Source organism: Pollicipes pollicipes, unplaced genomic scaffold (assembly GCF_011947565.3).
Source record: "Pollicipes pollicipes isolate AB1234 unplaced genomic scaffold, Ppol_2.1 Scaffold_4881;HRSCAF=5763_pilon_pilon_pilon, whole genome shotgun sequence".
In the NCBI taxonomy this organism is placed as follows: domain Eukaryota; kingdom Metazoa; phylum Arthropoda; class Thecostraca; order Pollicipedomorpha; family Pollicipedidae; genus Pollicipes; species Pollicipes pollicipes.
In genome coordinates, this window is record NW_023596576.1 from 27,854,156 (window position 1) to 27,877,911 (window position 23,756).

General features: G+C 51.2%; 1 protein-coding gene across 1 annotated transcript in view; it reads right to left on the bottom strand.

The window, feature by feature from the left end:
- Positions 1-574: 574 nt before the first annotated feature.
- LOC119100203 (discoidin domain-containing receptor 2) overlaps positions 575-23,756 on the bottom strand; it is a 42,850-nt gene continuing 19,668 nt past the window's right edge. The window contains exons 2-8 of the mRNA XM_037223312.1: positions 20,897-21,127; positions 12,307-12,412; positions 10,743-10,971; positions 4,839-4,986; positions 2,677-2,853; positions 1,523-1,656; positions 575-646 (exon numbers count right to left, since the gene is read on the bottom strand). Of these exons, the coding sequence (XP_037079207.1) occupies positions 575-646; positions 1,523-1,656; positions 2,677-2,853; positions 4,839-4,986; positions 10,743-10,971; positions 12,307-12,412; positions 20,897-20,981 (951 nt within the window). The 5' untranslated portion in view covers positions 20,982-21,127. The remainder of the gene's footprint in view (positions 647-1,522; positions 1,657-2,676; positions 2,854-4,838; positions 4,987-10,742; positions 10,972-12,306; positions 12,413-20,896; positions 21,128-23,756) is intronic.

Genomic DNA, 23,756 nt, shown 5'->3' on the forward strand with positions numbered 1-23,756 from the left:
AGCATGATAAGCACGAGTAGTCTGACGTAGCGTTTTGCTATTTTTGTGGGCTTAGCGGGTCAATATTACGTTTAAAAGCCCGGGAGGTACGACTCCCTACAGTACTACATACGGAAGGATCTAAGGCACTTACAACCACTGGGTGCTATGTAGAAAGGGACTGCACCACATAACTGTCGGATTTGATCGTTAACCTCATGCTCACGTGAAAGGGTAGAACAGCAATCAGGCAGGCTGCGAGCTATAAAAGCGGGACAAGGCAGGACATAAAAAGCATTGTCCCCGCCCGTGTCCGGCAGTAAGTATGCCAGCCGCACAAAGCTGCCGTATCCTCTTGCAATCTCACGGATAGGTTTGCTCTATCCCTCGCCTCAGTGTTTCTCTGACGATGTCTGACCTGGTGGCCGACCACAGTTTCCGCTGAGGAGGCCGCCGGCAGCCGCCACTCCCGGCGGCCTCCGAACCGACTGGAGACGACTCGGCGCGCCATTTAGCCGCACTTCCCGCCAATTTTCCGGCCCGGCTGACCGGCTGGGCGGCAGTTCGGACGTTCGGCCGGCCGGAATGACGGCTCTCACCTGGCCGAGTGAGCGCCAGGGCTCGCGCACGAGCCGGAGAACGAGCCGACGCTGCGTCGGTCCCGCCACTCGTCGGCGCGCGCGGCTCAATTAGAGTCCACGCCGATCGTGGCTCGCTAACAAGGCTGGTGGCCCGTCACTGAAACGCCAGCCGGCGCCCGGGACTTCCTCCGAACAGCGACGTCGTATCGCGGGCAGGCCACTATCACAGACCTTTCAATTAATTAGTTATTGACTGCTGCGAAGAGGTTCGTGGAATTAGTCGTATTCGTGAAACCCCAATCCCCCACCCCACCAGCGCCCATTGTCCGGTCGCCTGTTTGATGGGCTTCGGACCAGCCGTCACTGATGGCTGTGGTTGCATTTTGCAAAACTGTTTTTGACTGTTTTTGACTGACTGCCAGTGCACTGTTTGACTGTTGTTTTTGACTGTTGAAAACAGACAGATTTGTGGTGACGCATTACTCGTCCACGAGAAAGGTGCGTGCAGTACATCGAAGTTATTGCTTTCCTAATATGCTCAATGATGCCCTGACATGTTGCAGGCTGAAATGAGCTCCGAACCCGAAGTGGATCAATTTCGACCGATGGCTGATAATACGTTCGGCGTCGATCGGGAAATACGCTCTCCATTTATTTTTGTTGGCGGTTGCTCTGAAGTGAATGTATTCACGGTGAACAGTGCCCGACAAAATGGCCAACCCTGTACGAGATCCCTCCACCACTCCCTATTATTTATCTTTTACTTCCCATACGAGATTAGGAGCAATGCAGCCGACGTCCTGATGTTGATGTCTATGATCTGTTCGATAAGTGTTCCGAAAGTTCATAAATATGCAGATGCCCGTCAGGTCTTCGTCAGGCGTGGCCCGTCCTGCCTCACGGTATTCTGTGTTGATTTAGACACGACGGACGTGCCCAGCGGATAGCGCAGGCCTTCTTACCTGAATGCCACGGCCGTAGTGCACGTTGGTGTGAAGTGAGACCAGCGAGAAGTTCCGGATGGCGTCGAACTCAAATGTGATCTCGATGGGATACTGCTGAGACGCATTGTTGGCCCAGCCCACCCATTCGTAGCCTGAAACAAAGTTAGAGAGCCGATGGAAGATCCACTAGAAGTGCATTAAGCCTTCCGGAATCCTAACGTGGTTACGAGTGCTAAAAAAGTGCTAACTTCTCCATTTTCGAAATGTTTTTGGTCGCTGAAAGCTCTGTTACGTTGTTCATACTATGTGTTTAGCACTCTCTTCGAAACAATAATTGTTTTCGCTCTATTTCTGTATTAACAGAATTCACGAGCCGCTTCTTCAAATACTGCGCTTTGCTTGTTCACAGCACATGTCGGGCATATTTCCTTTAGAGCGACTCTATAATCTCATTTTGGGTTCATTGTAAGTCAAATGCACCATTTGTGTGGGCACGCATCCTGAAATTCGTCGAAGTGAAACCAACACGAATACCAAACAACCTGTGAAAGTGCGATAGAGTATACTTGCAGACCAGGAGGCTCGAATAAAATGCAAACATGTTGAGCGCCGCATACAAAACAGCGAGGTCTGAGTCGAAGGGGAGCGACCGAAAGAGAGTGGCACGGTCGTTGAACCACGCGCTCTTCAGGCCCGTTAGGGACGGGTCAGCGAGGTAGTCTTATGCAGTTTTGAAATTATTGCACGAATGTGCAGGGACCATAGCCGTGAGGTTTTATGCAGACACCGTGTACACGTGCAATGGCAATGGACAGGGACTGGTTATTCGCGGGCGACGCTTACATTTCTGGCGAATGTGCATGGACACGGAATGCCAATAGAGTCACGCTGTGGTAAGACTCTCTTCATGTGCGATTGTGGTATGGTGGACTGAATCTCGCAAACAAGGCCGGATTTCCGCAGCTGAAGGTCAAAACTGACAAGCAAACCACGAAGCGTTCTCATTATCGCGCGTCAGTTTCCACCGAGGAAACCGCGGGATCTGTGGCCATTTTCCCGCCACATTTTCTCCTCACCTGCCACTCAGCGTCACCGACACTCACTGAAGGGCCAGGCGCGGCCGCCGGCCGTCGCCGGAGAGGGCGCCGCCGGGCTCCGTCGGCAGTCCTCACCTGCGCCATGGCCGAGGTCGGCCAGGAAGCTGTCGCCGCCGACGGCGCCGTCCGTCAGCTGACCCAGACCACGTGACAGGAAGCCGCGCCGAAACTCGCCGTCGAACGAGAGGTCACGCAGGCTGACCTCCGGGGCATATATGTCGCCCTGGCGCATCGAGTACGACACCACTCCGTCTGTCGGCAGGGACGAGCCAGCTCGCCCTCTCAGCGCAACAACGAGTGTGGAAGCCATACGGTAGCACCTAACACGTGGCGGATTTGCTGGGCTAATAAGCCGCGCTTACTCAGAACCATGATGTCTTTGGCAACGCCACTGCAGGACTTCCTTAATTACAAATAGCCTTTCATCTCGCGGAAGCCAACAGGTGATATCAATCGACACTTGGTGCCTGTCGGCGAATACACGGTTTTGATCGCATGACCACACTGATGCGAACAAAACTACAGTTCACGTATTCTTTGGGCCTAATGCCTCCGTTGTGCATGCTCCTGCTAACACATCGCAAGCATGTCTGGTGCGGTGATTATGTCTTTGCTCACTCAGGAAATTACTGAGGCTCGGAAAAAGGTACTTACTTTACGTATAGGAAGTTGGTATGTATCCTCTATAACGTTCATAACGTTCGTTGTGGTCTTGCCTGACAAAGCTTTACATAAAGTTTAGAAGTGAAACAAAATCTGAAGACATCTACACCTTTTCCATATGCATCGCCTACAAAATAATTTATTTAAAGAGTGCAACAATTCCAGTTGGCCATGTCTGCAACAATACACCAAATCAAAATAATCCCACCGACAATTTAGGAATAAAGACCATGTATCAGTAAACATCGATCACACAACACATCAAGTTTACATGGACCCGCCGAACGGCATCGTCTTTTGTGTATGTCGGTCTCGCAAGACGCCTACCCACGGCCAGTCAGGGCGGCGGCGTTCTGTTTTCGTATGTGTGAAAACCTGTCGCCGCTCGCACGCCCCGTGTCAGCGAGCCGCACGTGTCGGCGCCCGCGCCGCGCCCCTCGCGATGGGCCGCGTCGGCCCATCGCGTGTGAGGCTCGTCGGCGTGTGAGGCTCCCCTCGCGCCGCTCTGCCCACTCTGCCCTCCACCGGAGGAGGCAGGCGGCCGGGCCAGCCCAGATTCGGCCCGAGTTCTTTCTGATTGAGTCGGCTGGCGAATGTGATCGGGGGCCAGGATAGTCGCGAAGCTCGCCGCTCCGAGATAGCGTCCGCCCGAGAGGCGTAGCAGGGTAGAGAGCGGCAGACGCGGCGCCGCTGGCCGAGGACATCCCGCACATACGGACAGCCTTCTGATCATGGTCTGCCCACTGCATATCAGGCCCCCGGCCGACTCCTGCACGCCGCAGCGCCACGTTTACTGATCGCAATATCGACAGAAGTGGGAAGCGGCCGCTCACAAACATGACATCACAGGAACAGTTGTGATGGGTGGGTTGAGGAAGAGGGGGGGGGGGGGGGGCGTTGGCCATCGGTACTGGCCTACCACCCTCTGTCCAGTCCAGCCGACAGCTGCTGTGTAGAGTTTTTGCGTGTGGGTTAGCAGCCTAAAGACAAGGCTCAACGCTTTGATGCGTGCGTCGGCAGTTTGCTGATACATCTCCTACCCGTATGTCCGTAGCCTCAGAGCAGGATTATCACCTGTTTGAAGACAGCCTCCGGACAGTTGTTCACCTGTGCGTGGCTCTCGAAAGCCTCCGGACAGATTAAGACATGTGAGTCGGCAGCCTCCAGCGATAATTAATGCCTGTGCGTCGACAGCACCGGGAAAAGACACTCATCTGCGCGTTGGCCGCCTCCGAGCGGGTTCTCACGCACGTGTGTCAGCAGCCTTCGGCGCCATTCGCGTCCGCTCATTGGCAGGTTGTGGAAAACCTTGTCACCTGTATGCCGTCACCCTTGGGATACGAGTTTTACTTGCGCATTGGCATCTTTTGGACTCATTTGTTTTGTTCTCAAGTTCTTATTTGAACTTCAGCAGCCTCTGCACAGAGGATTCACTTATGCGTCAGCTGCCTTCGAACACCGTTCTCACTTGCGTGTCGACGGCCTGTGGACAGGGTGCCCACTCACCTGCATGTGTCGGCGGCATAAGGGCAAGGTTCTCCGCTGTGTGCTGGCAGATCCGGACAGACTCTCACCTTTGCGCCGGCAGCCGAGTAGCTCGACTCGAAGGCAGACAGTACGCGAGTGCTCGCTGTACGGCAGGAAGCGGACCTTGGACGCCACCATGGGGGGCACCAGCGGGGTCTCCTTCACCGCCACCATGTTCGTGTTACCCGCGAAGATCTGCCGGCAACGGCAGACGCGCGTCGCGTCAGAGGCTATGCCGAGCACCGAAGTAGGCCGCGCCGTCATCGCCGCGCGTTAAAAAGTGATTCGTCTGCGGCGTTGAGCACGAGTTAAAACAACAGTGTCTTTAGTTAGAAGAAATACTGAACAAACATTGGAATGTACCGGACCGATGAAAACTGTAGATACCAACGGTTAACGAGCACGCATTTTATGTTCTGCACATCAGGCTCTTTTCAGAGTTGACAAAGTCCAGACGGGCATTAAAAAGTTGTATTGCGGCATGGACACTTGCCTTGGTTATTTAGAATTTACACTTTCTCTTTTGGTGTCCATGTTTGCACGTAAACTTGTTATTCCTGGAATTCAGCACCCACAGAAGTGGACGCATCAGGGTGACTCGCTTTAGTGTCATGCCATCGCAAAAACCACGGGTCCCGGCGTGACGCCCATGCAGTGTAATCGCGCCGGTGTGAACGTGACCGAACCGAGACCAGCGTTGAAGTGTGGGGTCGGATGATACCTGCAGACCTCAAAACACGTATTCCGGCCTAGTTGGCCGTTTTATCGGACCCGGTATGGAGGCATCGATTTTCAAAATGTAATTTTGTTTACCTCCGTTCGTTTACCGTGAAGTGCTTTCCATTTAAATTTCACGGGTTAGTTTCCATGGAGGAGGGGCTTAATTTGTACACATAATGTAGGCGTATCTTTCAAACTTACTTGGCCGAGGAGAAACTCGCGTCGTTGGCTATCAGACAAACACAAAATACTGCGTGCCTCTTGACCAATTTCGCGGGTGCATTACAATACGACAAAGCAGTGCCCACCAAAGTCTCATTTCACGCCAGGCTGCGATCAGGCATGGGCCCGAGAAGTCGAGTCACAACCCAAGCCTGGGTCTCGAGAAGTCGAGTCACAACCCAAGCCTGAGTCTCGAGAAGCCGAGTCACAATCTGAGCTTAAGTCTCGAGAAGCCGAGTCATAACCCGAGCCTGAGTCTCGAGAAGTCGAGTCACAGCCCGAGTCTGAGTCTCGAGACGCCGAGCTACAACCCGAGCTTAAGTCTCGAGAAGCCGAGTTACAACCCGAGCCTGAGTCTCGAGAAGCCGAGTCATAACCCGAGCATGAGCCCTGCTCCTTTGGGTCGAGTCTGAGTCTTCTGTTCACACCCAGCTGACATCCAACGGAGAATGCGGTGCTACTCAGCGTAATAACGTCGTCGCTACAACGTGCTCAGCTGCGTTTGGCAACAACTTCTTGAGTCATTTCATGTGTAGTATTCTGCGCTATTCATGTCATACTCTGCCCATCTCGGCAGAAAACTTAAAGGGAGTCTTTCACATTAATATTTAGCTTTAAACTGAAATAGCCATCTTGAAGAGCATTCGGTGTAGTTCACAGCCCTGTCCTTGTTAAGACCTAAATCCCTCTAGCTTCTGAGCTACACACCCGCAGAGATGTGCAGGCTATTTTGGGGAGACTATCTTAAGGCTACCCAGTACGCCATATGACGTCAGTATGTCATTCGAAGCATGCCATTCCGCTAGCCATGCGGCGATGAAGGTCAAGAAAAATATAATTGTTGAGGCGTTCATATCTGGCGTTCGCGCGCACCGTCTCCAGATATAAAGGCCGTCGGTTGGGTCTCAATCAATGTTGTGCGCGGTGTAATACTGAAACTAAACGGCGGCGTATAGCGGTGCATATTTACTAAACAGAGAAATTGTGGTGTCTAAAGTTGTCTTTTCCGCTTAAAAATGTGTCATTAATCATAAGTGAGCTTATTTCACCACATCTGCTGCTTGCGTCAATATCTTCAGATGTATTCTCTTGAAGGAAAGAGTCACTATGCCTCAACACATGATGTTACCAGTGGTCCCTCGAATACTTCACACATAAATCATGATTTAGTGAGTGTTACCTTAAGTTTTGACACCGTGAGTGCTTTTCTTTACACCGACCGCAGTCCCACCACATACCATACTTCCATTCAGCAGTCGCGACCGTCACCCTCTCCCCCGCCCTTCGTCGGTCGCTGGCAAATTTCGCACGCTCCGCGCTCCCGCGATATCGCCTTGATCCGGGTCGGACGGTGCTGAGCCCTCGGGCGTCGGGCGTGACAGTCCTCCCCCTCCCCCAGCGGGAGAGGGCAGCGGCACGGCGTCTGGCGGTCGCAGTCCCGCGTCTGGGCCCGGTTGAAAGTTGATGGCCCCACGCGGACTTTGTACGGCGCCTGGCACCCGCCGTCTGGCGCTTGGGCCCCGGAGTGATGGTCGATGTCCCCCTCGGACTCGCGTACAGCTGCTGCGGTGGTCAGGCCCGCTGGAACCCATGTTGGGAGGAAAGGTGGATGAACGTCCTGCTGCCATGTCCGGGTCTGGTGGGGGAGGGGGGGGGGGTGCAAAATGGCATCTGTTTCTTTGTGTTGTGAGGTGCGGAGAATTGGGGACGTTGGTTACTGCAGGCAAGGTTCTAGTATTAGGAGTAGACCCGTGGTCGCTGAAGGTAGAAGTTGTGAGGAGATCGAGGCCAAACGCCATTCCAACCGGCTGCCACTGGTGGATGAATGTGGGGAATACGCGAGATGACCTTCAGATGGTGTCGCTTAAGTTAATTTGGAAGGACCGAATGATTGCTTGCCTGCCACAGATATCCTGCTGCCAAGAAAACGAACACCTCATCAGATGCATCAGTCACCAGATCGGTATTAACCTCGCGCATCGTAATCAGCGGACCGCTGTAATGCTTTTTGAGAGAAAACAAAAGCTAACAACAGTAATCGTAATAAGGGATCTGGAAGCTTTGCTTCGCTTTCATTGGTCACGCTCATCAATTCCCTTGGGAAATTTAACTTTCAAACTAAGTTTTTAGGCGCACAGACGATTTTTGTCAGGGCGGTGATAAGCGACGAGAGATACGCGGTGACAAATGTGACAAATGTGGAACGATATACCTTTCTTACCTTGCGTAAAACATTCCACAGTTATCTTAAGCGAGATGAATTATTCATGTTTCTTTTGCCGTGGATCACATGACGCGACATCAGGGCAGGTGAAGTATATGCATTGTGCAGGTGATTGATAAACGAAACGTTCCTAACGCGGTAATTAAATCCGTCCGCCGTCATTCACGTCCCTTACACGAGTCATATACCGGATCATTTCAGCCCATGTGGTGCTGCTGCCATGGTTTCAACGCAAAGAAAACCACCTGCCCGGGCGGTCACTGCTAGTTGGAGCAATCTGACAATAACTGAGCGAGTTCCAGCCGCTCGTTTACATTCGATTAATTACGCCACATGTTAGACTCAACAAACAAGGTAAGAACCCGAGTGAAAATAATGACGTCTCAACGCTGAATGTAGTTCCGCAATACGCGCTTCCGCGAAAAAATATCGTTGCTATGACTGAAAAGTAGAAAGGAAGCATAACCCCCTTAAACATTAAGTCGATGCCAGTAAACCAACCCAGTTTGATAGTAAGGTATGCTACTGACGGATTCACCCGACCGGTTTGGCTATCAGGGGCAAACCGTTCTGGCAAATTACTTTAATTTATTTCTAAGTATAACTTTTCTCATCTTTGGATTAAAATGTTGAGCGTTTAGATAAACGATGACCAAAAATAACTATCAGGGAACGAGGACATTGGCTATGTGGAGCCCAGGCCTAGGTCACAGCGGGTCAACTACGGCAACTTGTTCGTGCGCGTGAGCAATGTTCACGCTGGTCTGTTCTCCAGGAGGTCACGAGCTATGAATGTAATATGAACTCTGGCCTTTGACAACTTTTCAACCTAACGTTGGCCTTGCGCAGGTGATTCTTGAGCACACGGCAGCGACGGGCTTAAAAGTCCAACTGCCCTCTAAAATCATTCTAATCGTTGCACCTTCACTGCTATAAAAATACATGTACATCCCTTCGCTTCGTCTCGAAAAAGCGGCGAAAGTCGCCCGCCTCCTAAACTTTACCCCACCGCCCGCCCCCCTCTCCACTGACGGTCAGACTGGTTTAGGCCCTGCCAGTTTGAAACGAACCCCAGACTGGCTACCTTGTGTATAAATTGTATGCTTTTAAACACAAATTTACTCATGGGTGTAATCAGCTTCAGAGTCAGAGAAGTGACTGATGGGCATACATACGAAGAAAAAAAAATTATTGCTAAATCGCTAAAGGGAATGTTCCACGTGTTAAGATATCAAAGCAAGCATCAGGTGTGATGAGCTAAGCTCGCTTTTATCTATTGGTGTACTTTTAAATGGAAAAGGCTACTCTAGACGACCACAACTTCTCTGTTTAGTAAACGTGTTTCTCATTACGTCATTGTTTGATTACGTCATCGCACCCTGCGCCACATTTATTAAGAGCCAGCTGACGGCCGTTATGTTTGGAAATCGTGCCCACGAAAGCCAGATAGGGGTGACTCGAAAATTATATTTTTAATTTGCCTTGATCGCTGGATGGCTAATGGAATGGCAGGATCTGAATGGTGCTACGATAGCGTCATAGATGCCTGATTAACCTTGAACAGCCTCGCTGAAATACTGTGGACATCTTTGCGGTCGTGTGGCTCAGAAACAAGAGAGGTTAGCCCTTAAGAAGGGCGGAGCCGTGAGCTGCAAATAATGATCTTCAAGATGGTTATTTCAGTTCAAAATCATATACAAGTGTGGCACCCTCCATTTAGGATTTTTGTTCCCGTCTGTTTCTTGTTTGTGCTACGTTCATTTGTCAGTAAAATAACCAATGTGAGACATATTCAGTTTTGACATGACAAAACGCACAATAACACTATTCTGAGCGCTTGAAGGGCAATGATCGTAATGTTCCTCCTCCCCCATTGATCCGCCATCGGTGTCCCACGCGAAAGTAAGTTCTCGTTTTTGTTCAGGATTTGCGTCTGATGCACGCCGACCCCGTTTGGCCAAGCATTGATATACTGCGGCAAACACCATCTGCGAATATCTAAAAGGGGCAAAACTGCACCAACGACATCCAAGCACTGAATGCCACTTTCTGGGTATAATCTGCACATTTCATTCAGCATGATGCTTCTGACGTTTCCAGCTCCAAATATGTTACGATGGTGGTAGGGGGGGGGGGGGGGGCGTAATAGAACGAGCTCAAATGCCACAATTCTATGGAGAGGACGAGGTAGTTTAGATTGCTTACTTCTTCAAAATTAATAGCGTCCTACTACAATCACTCAAAACTTAATTATAAAAGACAAAACATGCTAATACCTAAAATGCGAGCAAAACATGCACCACAAACAGGTGCTCGCGCCGTCATCGCCTCGGCTGTTGTTTGCGATACAGTGCCATATAAAGGAACGATTCTATAAAAACATCGAACAATTGAAAACAAGAGCAATTGATGGTGGTTGATTCAGTGCGTTCCTTTGAGTTTTGTTTGTCATTTGCATGACTCCTTGTTCACCAGACCATAAAAATGTGAAGGACCAAAGCAAAACTAGCTAAATTACTACAGTAACCGCTGTAACGACTCTGCAGAACAAATGGAACTGTGACGGCATCTTTTCCATACAAGTGAAATAATTAGCTATCGACCTCAGCTACAGTCCTCAACAAAGAACGGGGCCACGAAAACACGCTGGCCTATCAATGCCTGGAATTGTGTCGAATACCTGCGACATTGAGGGCACGGAAACTGCAGTCGGTTCTTGTGGGCACAGCAGCGTGTCGCCCAACGCCCGCCCCCCCCCCCCTTTCCTTCCTTTGCCGACACCTACCCTCGCTCCATTCCAGCTGGTGTAGTTCTTCCAGCCCACGTTGTGGCGCCAGTACTCGAGCGTAAACTCCTTGGTGTACTCGACCCCGCGGCCCCGGTCGTAGCGACCCTGGGTCAGCACGGCGCTGATCACGTGCTCCGCGGGCAGCGCCACCTGCAGATACTCCCGCGAGCCACGTGACACGGGAAGCAGGGGACACCAGGCGCCGGCCGACCTCTCGACGTTCACCCTGTCGGTACGGGGTCAGGTCACCAGAATCCCGTCACAACGCATGCGCACCAAGCACACATTAGCCTCTATGTGCTCATCAGGTTAAGGTGGCTGGATGGACACCTTAGCATAAAGAATAGTTCGTTTACTTGTTAACGAGGCTTGTCCAAATTTCTTGCGTGAATGGCTTTGGCGCCAGTCTTTGCCAAGGATTCGTCGCTGCGAGGGCCACCTTTGCAGGGCAGCTCCAGTGCAATGGACATTTTTACAGATATAATTTTACCTGTCCTAAAATATCACTGCAAACCGGCCGCCTAGCAGTCTGATCTTACTCGTCAGTTGATGTATGAGCACCGCACGCGATTCACACAGGAGCGGACAGCAGTCTGATCTTACTCGTCAGTTGATGTATGAGCACCGCACGCAATTCACACAGGAGCGGGTTCTGAGATGAGAGTCACATGTCTGCATGAAATGGATAAGTTTTATTCGTTGTACCAACTGAGGCAAAGTGAGGGTGATATGCTCGGTATGCGTTTTAAGTGACAGCGTGCCGTTTTCCGTTCTACTGGCTAAAACAATGAAGCTGTCACCACGCTGCCAAAGCTCGAGTATTGCTGAACTTTACAAATTACGATATTTTGTTCAGTCACGACGCCAGTGATGGCTCGAAAATTGCAGGTCACATGTAACACCAGTCATCATATATATATATATATATATATATATATATATATATATATATATATATATATGTGTGTGTGTGTGTGTGTGTGTGTGTGTGTGTGTGTGTGTGTGTGTGTTTGTGCGTAACAAAAAAATACAAGGATGCAAAGGAAATACAAAGCAAATTAAGGACCCATCTCGAACAAAATTCGATTGGGGTGTGAATCCCTGCACGCCAGGGAAGCCGCTCCATCACTTAATAAGGAAATGAAGTCATGATCACTTTAGCATTATGAGGATGACGAAAATGTAAAAAGAGATAGGAGCATTGCTCGCTTCTAAACTGAGATTTTTCTTCTTTGTCATTTCATTACTTACCGTTCCGAATTGCCAAAGCGAATGCAAAGGTGGCACGTGTCTTATTGTGATATTAGATTTAAGTAGATATTTACGAAGCGTAAAGATAAAATACATGGCAACTACTTTTGGTACATTGATCTTTAACCTGTCGAACAAAGCTAAGCAAAACATAAGGTTGATTGATCATAACAAAAAAGGCCCAGTAAAGCGGAATGCGCCCTGGTCTTCAACAGTTATATGTGTATATGCATACATATATCTTGTAGCTATACCATTCATCCCACAATCATTTCACTCCTCGGTAACTACGCTTTGATGGAGTACCTACCTTCCGTTCTGCGGTCCTGTGTTGTTCTCATCGTAGCTGGACGAGGCAGTCATGTCCTCATCCTTTATCTGACCCGATGTAACTCCTAGAGGCAGTCGACATCCCCCTGTGAAAAGATGGATTCACTCGATGACGGTACAAACAGAAATGGCATTAGTTTCGGGTTCAGATGGGCCTGGATAGCATTCTTTTGTACCGAATATGGAAACACTGCATTGTGTTACATGCATTGTGTCTGTCCTCAGAATGGTTTAAAACAGCGTTCGCCCAGAGTTTAAATGGGGCTTGTGCAGTGATTGTAACAATTCGAGGCACGCCGCATTGCTACAACCCATTGAATTTTTCGTCTTTCAAGTTAAACGCCGCGCCAAGATTGTAAGAGTCCATGGCAGACTGCAGCCATTCTCCATGTGTCCATGTTTGGGGCACGTGCGTCAGTCCTGACCAGCGACAGACCAAAGGCCTTTCTTCCTGCGAGGAAAGGTCACGACAAATTGTGCGACAACTTTTCCAATCAATCTCGACGCATTCGTAAAAGAACAAAATTGTTTCGGAACCATACCCACTCTGAAAACTTTAGGAAGTTTGCACTTCCTCCTACAACGATGCGGCGACAGTGTTCCAGACATTGCCGCCTTCGGAAGGACCCTGAAACGTTACATGTACCGAATGGTGTGACGCACCAGACTATTGTGCACCGGCTTTTACAAGTAAGACACCTTTCGCGACCCAGGACGAGCGTGGCGATAGCGGCACCAGACGGAACCACGTGTGACCGTACGCGATCAGACAGCAGTGGACGTCACCGAACGTGGTCGAAAGGAACCGGACGAGACAGGACGGAACCGGGCAGAACGAGGCAGAACGGAACCGGGCAGAACGAGGCAGGACGGAACGGGACAGATCAGACGGGACTGGACTGAGAGTATGACGCTATGGGACGGGGCAAGACGGGACCAGGGAAATGCTAAAGGTGGCTTTCGAAAAAGTTGTTTCCTAAGGGCTAAAAACAACACCAAAATACAGGTGTCAACCGTTCCGAAACGTAGGCTAGGGCTCGCCGCCTGAGAGGCGGTGCACGACTCCGGTATCCCAGGTGTTTTACCATGGGGAGTGAGGGGTAGCGAGGTATGCAGGGCGGCCGCGAGACAGAGGACGGTACCTGTTGCAGTGAGCCCGCGTGTGCAGTGTAAAACCCTAAAACACCCGCATGGAGTGGACCCGGTCCAGGCACAAAACTACGATGCTTGATCGCGAGGAGGGCCTTAAGCTTCTGGTGTTTTGGCCAGGAGAGCAAGTTTAAAAAGCTGGGCGAGCGGGCGGAGCAGAGGAAACTTACGCATCCTGCCTTCAAACGCCAACAGTCGGATGTCTTCCCTGATTTAAGCCATTTTCTTCCCTTATTCCCGTGGGTTACCAACTCCACTCCTCCCCATCTGAATAGGAAATTACACCCCTGTGTTTGGTTTTCAGAGTTCAGGGTTTCTATGCGGAGAAGGTACATTTAAACGCCGTTACAGAGCAAACATTGATTATACTGCCAATGTTCGGTGTTCCAAGCTATGCTTATGATAACGAGTGTGCCATTACAAGCTCTTACCAGAGTCTTGAGCACTTCCTGCCGGCTCTTGTCCCTTTGGACTTTTTGTCTTTTGACTTATCTATTTTTCCTGACTGCTGCCGTTTTTTTTGGTCCGTTGACATTTGACGATTCGACTTTTATCAGTGTCAACTTTTTTCGCTCAGCATCTTTCGTTTGACTTTTTCCATTCGATTTGATCGGGCACCTACAGAGGATAGTCGCGGTCTGAATCTGGCTTTCATCTGCGTTGTAAGACACTTCCCCGTTGGCAACGTTTTACGGCATCCATGTTAATCGAATGCGATAGACAACGTGATGTCCAAATTACAATGCTGCTGTAAAGTCTCGCCCTTTAACACACACCCTCGGGTGAGGGCCAATTTGACCACGAGGGTTTCCAGAATGATTTCCGAACGGCGCGGTGTGGCCGCTCCACACTTTGCACAGTGTAGCCAACTGAAAAGCGTACAGTTTGGTATAAAAATTAGGTGCACCCTGTAAGGCCACTGAGCTATGACAGGTCAAAAGTCAGGCCGTGGCTGTCGGAGAAGGTCATTTGTAGGAAGTCGCTAAGTCTGGTGCAACAACGGAGCATTAGGCAAAGTCATACATCTCTGAGATAGTTGCTTAGGTAATAAAACAATTCAATTTAGCATAACAAAAAGTTTTATTGAACTAGGAATGGGAATAAAAGTCAGACCGAGGTCAAAACTACCCTGCTTTTTAATCGGGAGCTTGTTTTAAATTGCCTTCTGGGTTTCAGCTCTATCTTGTGTTTTTTTTTGTTTGTTTTTGTTGTTCATACTAGACTGATCAATAACAAGAGCCGAAACTGGCATTTTCTATGGACCTCTAACAGGTCAGAGTAGGTCACTGACCAAAAATGACACAGGTCAACGTGTTACTTTAAGAAACAAACCGCCTGGCCTAATCTGCGACGTTTATGCAAATGGAATCAAGAAATCTCGTAGGTTTTTGATCATCTTGGCATTCCAAACGTCAAAAGAGGTCACTGACCTTAAATAAAACCAGTGAGTTTTTGCTTAGAACAGGTATATTGGTTCCAGACGGCTGCATGAGGAGGTCTGGAGGCACCTCGGACACTAATCTAGAGTTCAATATTATTTGACCACGACGTCATGGTCCGTGAACCTGAAAGTTTGACATAGGTGGGTTCACATACCGACCACCAGCCTTGTCAAGTTGTGTATCTCTCTAAGATTTTCTCTCTAAGATTTTAGATCTTAGGGGATGGGTCAAACTGCCCCTCCCCTCAACCGCTATTGAAAGTCTGAGTATCCAAACACTGCATCACTTGCGTAGGTCATGCGTCGTTCACGTAAATGAACAACTTGCCAATGAATGGTAGGTCCGGAAACGCTTCACCAAGGGTACGATTCGATATAGCTGCACTCCTGGCATGCAAGGAACAGTTTTATTGGTAGGCAACAAGGTCGCCATCTCAAATTAGATTAATAGGTACCTGCTGCCCGTAAGCTTTCGTCAGCATGCTAGCTTTGCTCACATTAATTGTGTTCATGTGTGATGTGTGATAACCTCACTGCCCGACCTCCAGAGGAACCCGTCATGATCTCGTGACTATGGTAAACCCGTGGACGTTTCCCCCGTCAGCGGTGCCACAGCTCCGGCGGCGATCCAGGGCCTCCTGAGTCGTCGCCGACTCGCACCATACGGCACTGGTACAGTGGGTCATGTGGTCAAGGGGCCACGTTTCCCACATGACCGGTCGTCGGCCTGCCGCCTCCTGCTCTGCTGCGGCCGACGGCATCACCTTCACTCCGATCCCTTAGAGCACTGACACGTTCGGGAAGTACAAACACCACGACAAGGGATGGACCAGCCGCTACGTTGATTTCTCTCATGCATCTCACGCATCAACGCTGAACTTAACGAAAGGCGGGTAACCCATGCCCCTTGCTCTCCCCGCCCCCTTCCCCACCCATTATGGTTTCCCTTGCCCCGATTCGCTGTTTTTCATAACTTGGGCTGGTAAGGGGGTTAACGTGAATTGGTACGATCCCTGGCGTTTGCAAGCTACGTAAGATGGACCTTAGCGGAAAACACCAGTGAGATCTCCCGATTGTCAATGTTTGATGCTGTTAGGTCAATAATTGACCCCATTGTGGGAGGTCAAAGGCCATTTTTTTTACAGGAAATGGAACCTCTTCAGCGTAACATCATACCTGCGAGACGATGTTTTGTGGTGACGCAAAACAGGCGTTTTCCTTGTTTTTATTCTGGGTACAATGATGTACATTTTTATGTGCTATAAGAACACATGCATGATGTATAACTCCGTTAAGGTTACAATGTCGGCCCGTCGCGCGCGTTACGTGGCATCGTCGGTTACCGCCCGCCGCCCGCGCTGGCCGCAGATCTCTGTGCGGTGTTTCTCAAAAATCCTCTCTGCTCCTAAGCCAGAAAAGCTACTAACACATTTTTTGTGTCAAAACACGGGCAACAAATGCCTTATAGGCTGCTAAAAAATTGGGTGCGATTGCACCACATGCCGGAGAGGTATTTGCAAAAAAAATCTTAAGGGGACATCAATGACCATCCTGATCAGGGTTTTACGCATAGGCACGCGCGTACGATCTTTAATGATGTACAACTCAGTTATTGGTAATAAGACAAACCCACAGAACGTGGCTGTCTTGTAATATTGCATCCAAACGCATGAAAGTCACCAATGCGATTACAAGCAATTATTGTAGGCGAGCTGTCTGCATTAAACATTTTCCAGAATTTGCAGAATTCAGAATCACACATCACGGTAATCCTCATGAAATGGCGAGCTGTTTCGCCTGTCCGGCAGCCTTATGTCGGTGGACCAGAACTCAATGCGTGTCATCAGGGATGATGCATGCTAGCACCAGTGGCACGAACGTGAAGTCTGAGGTCATCTCGAATGACGATCTTACCCTCATTACTATCAGAAGTAGGTTCGTAAAGGCTGACCGTTGGGCGTGTATTGGATCGTGAAGGTTCACCGTTGGCCGTGTATTGGATCGTGAAGGTTCACCGTTGACCGTATATTAGATCATGGAGGTTGACCGTTGGCCGTGTGTTAGATCGATGAAGGTTGGCCGCGGGCCGTGTATTGGATCATGGAGGCTCACCGTTAGTCGTGTATTGGATGGCAAAGGTTCACTTGCACGTAAAAGTATCTTGTCAGTGTTGGAAATGTTGGAAGGCACTGAGCTCATTGCCTGAATTATCAAGCTGAGAATCGTTATTGGTCGCAAGGTCTAGCTGGACGCGCCAATAACGTGGCGCATTGCGGGCCATCAACATCCAAAGTAGCGTGCTGACGTCGCATAAGATTACATTTACATGCCATTGGGCCGTCACTAGAAGGGCCGTAGGATGCAGCGGTACGTGGCCCGACGTGGGGTTTCTGAGCCGCATCCTTAATAAAATATCGTATTCAGTGAACAGAGAAGTCTGTTATGGATTGAAAAAACGGGTAAACTGTAGGACCATCGCCAAGAAATGGTTTGTGTTTGGGGTAGAAAGTTGGCGTTTTTGAGTACTACAGGGCAGCACGACCAGTATCAACCAGCGTCGAAATAAATTGATGGAAAGATAAATGTGGTTATACAGCTATAAAGTTGTGAAAACGCTATTTTTTGTAAACAGGAGTAGGATTTACCTAGACTGTAAACAAATAAGTGTGTTCTGAATACATCTTGATGACACCTTCACTCCACACACACGCGCGTATTTCTTTGCGGGTATGATATTCTGTACCCAACCCATGCGTGGCCCGCGAAGCCTTAACCACGTCAACCCATTGTTCACTCAAATCACTCTCATAATCACCCTTTAGCAGTTTTGTACTCGCCTGTTCGCCTGCTTCCCTGGTTTTAGTTTATAAAAAGTGATGAAAACATAAGCTCTAGACGAGCTACTTTTCGCTCTGCTTTTTCTTGTTATAATTGTGAACTAACGCAATGGCAGTTAATAACGACGAAATGAAAAGCACATTAATGATGACATTTCTCGAAATTTCGTAAGGACAGATCTGGAGGCCCGCACCCATACTCTACCGGTACTCATGTTGCCCCCAAAATTATGTCCAGCCCAGACCACTCGCCATTCTTTGTGGATACTCAGTGCTTTACACAGACAACGATGGCTTCTACTGCGGACGTAATCTGTCTATTTTGTAACAAACTTCAACGCAGCAACATGTGCCGACCGATCACCACTGCGTCCTGACCCAGTCCTGACCGGCAGCTGGCCCTGGCCGCACCTCAGAGCAGCCGTCCGCCCTCTGGCCGATGACGACTGAGTCCTGACCCACACCAGCAGCTGACCCTGGCCGCACCTCAGAGCAGCCGGCCGCCCTTTGACCGATGTCGGCTGGCCCCGCGGGTGCACGCGACGCCAGCTGGAGGTCGGCCCGTGCCCCCCCCCCCCCCCCCCTCCTTCTCGTGTCACGTGACCCGCCCGCCGATCGGACACCTTTCAGCCGGCCTGGGTCGATGCCGCCGGCCCGACCTGAATTATTCAGCCCGATGGGCTTGAAGTGGCCCTAATGTCGTTCAGCGTGTTGAGATAAGCGCTCGGGCTACGCGGGCGCCGCGCCGCGCGGAAGCGGCGACGAGCGGCGCAGCAACGGCGCACGTCTGCGCCACTTGTGTCGCGCACTCCGAAAGCCGCGGCGCGGCGGTGGACGCTGCTGGAGCGGCCCGCCGCGCCTGATAGGTCGGCCGACGGTGGCGTCAGCACCCGTCACGGACCCCGCTGCCGCATGCAGGCCAGCAGGACATGACATCTGGAATGCAAGCTGACGTGGGTGGGCTGAAGAGCATGGCCTCGTGGCCTTCGGCGCCTACGGGGACTAGCCGATGACGGCAAACACACGTCGCGCCACAGGAAAGCATAACGTGAATCCGAAGATCTATGGACTCGTCGTATCGTCGCCGCCGTCCTCCTCCGCCATAACTTCCAACCGAATAGCTTTTAGGGTCATTGGCTTTTTGCGCCATTGATGTTCGAGCTAAATGCCCTCGGCTAATTGCCGGTTCCGTGACAGTGTCACGCAGACCTAGGTCGATTGCGGGGACCGCCGACGGCGACCGCCGCCAGCCGAGCCCCGGGGGCGCTTCGTTCGGAGTCACTCCTGTCAGTCGGCATTTCAAATGTGGCGCGCTGCGACGCTGCTGGCGATAGCAAGGCTCGTGACGCGGGACGCGTGATGCTATGGCGTTATTTGTGGAGGCTGCGCCGCTTTCGTCACTGTCGCCTGGACGGCGCGCCGCTATTGAATGGTACGCCGTTGCTACAACGCCCTGTTCGGTTCGGTTTGCTGGGCTAACCGCGCACCCGTCAGGCCTTAAATACATGCATGCATTTGTCCACCTTGCATTTATTGGACGTTTAGCAAACTTGAAGTCGCAACCATTTAAAAACACTTGCATTGGGTAGGTTAGCTTGTTCTTGATCAGCTTTGGTTGGATTAGAGCCTCCATGACCCGCCTCGATTTGTATAAGGAAAACATATAGCATAGGCCTGATGCTGTCAACCCTCGTGTCCGACCTTATATCCACATATGGCAAGATTGCACCGTCATACTGATATATAAGATGACACTTTAAACTAATCAGGGGCTCTCTGACCAATTCATGGCCGTCGGCATTGTTACAACTGATGCTCAACTGAAAAGCGCATCGATGAGCATAACTTCATAGGACATTTCACGGCTTCTAACACTATTTTGAACAGAAACTGCGACAACTACAAATCAAACATCGGATCTGAGAGCCAAAACCATGGCTACCGCTTGGTAATTACCTAAAGACCGCGCAAAAAGTCAAAGTTTGGATTTGTTTACCACCTTAAGCGACCTGGTGTCGGTGCCCCTCCCCCTTCCCTTTCTGATTTGGCAATATACGGGGTGCGCAGCGGGCCGTGGGCGGCGGTGGTGGAATGGATGACCACGTACGTTATCGCAATATTTAAATTCTGCCTCCTCAAGTCGTTATCTCCGCGATCCTAATACTCAGCGGGAGGATTGGTTGACTGTTCGTTTCAGGTGCCTAGGTGGCCTAGCCAGCTGCAAGGAATTCCAGTGAAATAATCCGGCTGGGCACGTGCCAATCTGCATGAATTGGGAATGAAATTAACGGGGTATGGTACGTCCCCATGGCAACAACTAGCGCGTGGTATTAATCAAGCGCGGCGCGCGTCAATTGTATCAGGTTGACAGTGCAATGAATCGGAAGTTCCGCGCCTCTCTTAGAGAAAGTTGGGCAGAGATATTCTGGCAAGGAAGTGACTGTCTCTTTTTAATCAGCCATCAGCGGCGACGTAGAGGCTATATCTTTGGTCCTCCCCCCCCCCCCCCCCAACTATAGCGACCAGCTTCCTCGTGGTTCGAGGCTAGATATGTCCCGGTGACCCACAGATGCACCGCTGGAATAAAGCATCACATATTTCAAAATTTGGAGCATTTGAATTTCAAGGAATAAACTTGCCAGCATCTCTGGATTAGGCGCCACATCTTCACACATGTGTGCTGGTTGTCACGCTGGCGTCATGCACTGTTGCGCTGTAGTAAGAGCGCCATGGGATGTGACATAGGCGCGTGCAGTCTCTGACATGGCCCAAAGCACCGCGCCGATCACTTAAGCAGAGGGCATGTCTATGCTTCGTATTAGTGCTGTTCACAAACCACTAATGTGGACAATGCACTTAGTGAAAATCCCTGTTCTTTGCAACAGCTGGGACACATGTCACGTAACTAGCCCATGCATGAATAGCGTAAGCACTACTTCAGGTTATCGGCGGCTAGTAGTCTTAGTGCAAACACCGCTTACCAAGATCTGAGTGAAACACCGTGTCCGGGTCCTACGTAAGACTCTGAAAGTGACCGGGTGTTACGTATGCCACCGAGGCCGAGAGTTGGGGAGCAGCGCCGACGCAAATATCGCTCAACGTGACCCGTGAAGAGAGTTTCTGGGGAAAAAACACTCACTTACCTAGGTCGACGGAGAGCACGGATGGGGCGATTATCACCACCGAGACGAGAAGCGGCGACAGGGAGCGGGTGCTGGCTGGCGTCATGTTCAAGCCCGGCTGGTCTGCAGCGTCACCTTCGGCCGGCCTTCCAGTGAGGCCGTCAGCCGCACGGCCGGTCTAGCGAGGTGGTAATCGTCAGGGTCGTCATGTTCAGGCTCCAAGTGTCCTGGTGCCGTTCGTCTCACAGCGTGCTGCAAATGCACGAGGGCCGTCAGTAGCGGTTAGCTGCGGCGAACGGGGTGCGTGTGGCATTGTGTGGACGGTGTCACCGAAACAAGCGCTGAGCCCACACGTGGCATCTGAAACCGAACGTCCTATAAAACACCGAACATGGTATTCATATTCGTATTCTGTTACATATTGGGAGAAAACTGTCATATAGATGGCATGGCATGGTGATGGCGGCATGCCATGCTTAATGGCATACACTGCCCAGTAATTCGTGAAAGCGGCAGTGACCTAATGGGGAGTGTTGCGTTTGGAAACCAGAGATACGGGGTCCGTTGCCCGCAGTCCCCGCCTTTCCTGTCAGGATGAGAGGCAGACACGCCTTATGGCCTCGGCTTCTGAGTGCGCGGTAAAGTCCCAGTCTACAACAACGGTAGTAATTTACGGCTGGGTATGAATGTAATGCACCATTCCAGTTTTATGGTTGGTTATTTCAAGGAAGGTTCATTACAGTTCCATACAATGGCAACACGCCATGCATGGTGCTGATATCTAGGACGCACAGCGTTATGTGAAGTGCCAATTTACTATAAAAAACAGTGATAGCGATGTCTATTTGAAAAAAAACGGTTGATGGTAAGGCTATCTGTCGCTATGATGAATTATTACGGATAACGTTTTTTCACTATCGCACAGAGCAGCGGTGCATATCTTCTTTCGATGGTATTAATTTGAAGGAGTTCGTCTAGTCCCCCCCCCCCCCCCGATCAACCCCGTTGCGTAGCTCGGTAACGACGGAGTGCAAAGCGGATGGTTCATCACAGGTGAGGTATTGCGCCTTTTATTCGCGTGATATTTGCATAAAGCCTCAGAACTCGGCGGGTAAACGCAAAGCACATTTACTAAACGCCTCATCCTTCTCCTTGTCCCGCCTCCCCCCCCCCCCCCTCTCTCTCTCTCCTCTCTCTCTCTCTCTCTCTCTCTCCTCTCTCTCTCTCTCTCTCTCTACTCTCTCTCTCTCTCTCTCTCTCTCCTCTCTCCTCCTTTGCTCGGTCTCTGTTGTCTCTCTAGGCCCTCGTCTTTAAGCTGTCCCCTTATTACCTCTCGCGTTGTAATTAAGTGACACTTCGGATCGTTCGGCCCCAGAACACAGCCTCAGAGCACATTTCCCATAATAAGTAAACTATTCCCATCGGCCTCGCTGCATTGATCGATCCCCGGAAACAGCCCGGCGCCGCTGGTGCCGGAGCTCAGTGAGTAGCGAGACCACCGTCCGAGACCTGACTGCCACCGCCTGAGGGAACCCGTGCAGGTGCTAATTAGACTACCGTCGCCCTATGTTTTGGTATAATCACACCAGGTGATCCGCCATTTCCTGGGGGCTTCAGCTAACGCGATTAGCCTCGACTTCACGAGCGAGTGCAATTCGGGTTGCTGCTAACAAGGTTCGGGGTGTCTGCGTGGCTCCCGCCGGACCCGGGCCGGACCGGCGACACTGGCGGACGCGGCCGGAGCGTGCGCCGCCCGCCGCGAGCCCTTTGTTCCCGTCGAAAGGCTGGCCTCACGTCGATTTTAATTCCATCGGTGGAGGTGAGGTCCAGGCGGCCGCCTAATGCGGCATCGATTGGCCGTGAGCCGATATTTCGGCCGTCGGCCGAACGCCACAGGCCGGCCGGGTCGCCCGGTGAGGCGAAGCTCCAGCACGGGACCACCCTTGGTGGTCAGGACCGAGCGAGGTCAGGCTCGACACACTCTGCGCAGGACTGGTGCTTGCCCACAGAGCTGTGCGTAGCTGTAGCCGCGTGTGAGGAAGCTGCCTCTGAAGCTCAGACAGTAGCGCTGCAGCGCCTGCAGCCATGTGCTTATCCTCGGAAAAGATGTTGCACTCCGGAAGCCTTTGCTGAGAACCCAGTGCTCGTTGCATTCTCTGTCGACTCGATCAGGAAAGGATGAAGAGAGATAACGACGTGAATAAAAAAAACCGGCTTTCCTAGAGCCGTCGGAGACACGATGACAGCTGTTCTGAGACCCCCCCCCCCCCCCCCCCCCAGATGAGGTGGGGCAGCTGAAGGGCCTGACGTCACGCCCCGCGCTAATTACAAGATCGGACTAATGCGAAGGGCATCCGGCGATTTAATTTCGGCCCGGCCTTATTAGATCCTACACAATGGATCTTATGCGATGACGGACGGTAGACCATGCCGTGAGATTGAACGTAGAACCAGCCGCCGACTCGTTCCAGGGGGGAAAACGGTACTGGCGGGAAGACTGGAGCTGTACGGCTGCGCCCCCACTGTGGCCGTAGGACATCCCGCACTATAGCCGCACGGCGACACCCCGCAATGTCAGACGCACGGCGACACGGCTCCAGTGGCCTCCGGTGACACGGCTCCAGTGGCCTCCGGTGACACGGCTCCAGTGGCCTCCGGTGACACGGCTCCAGTGGCCTCCGGTGACACGGCTCCAGTGGCCTCCGGTGACACGGCTCCAATAGCCTCCGGTGACACGGCTCCAGTAGACTCAGGTGACACGGCTCCAGTGGCCTCCGGTGACACGGCTCCAGTGGCCTCCGGTGACACGGCTCCAGTAGCCTCCGGTGACACGGCTCCAATAGCCTCCGGTGACACGGCTCCAGTAGCCTCCGGTGACACG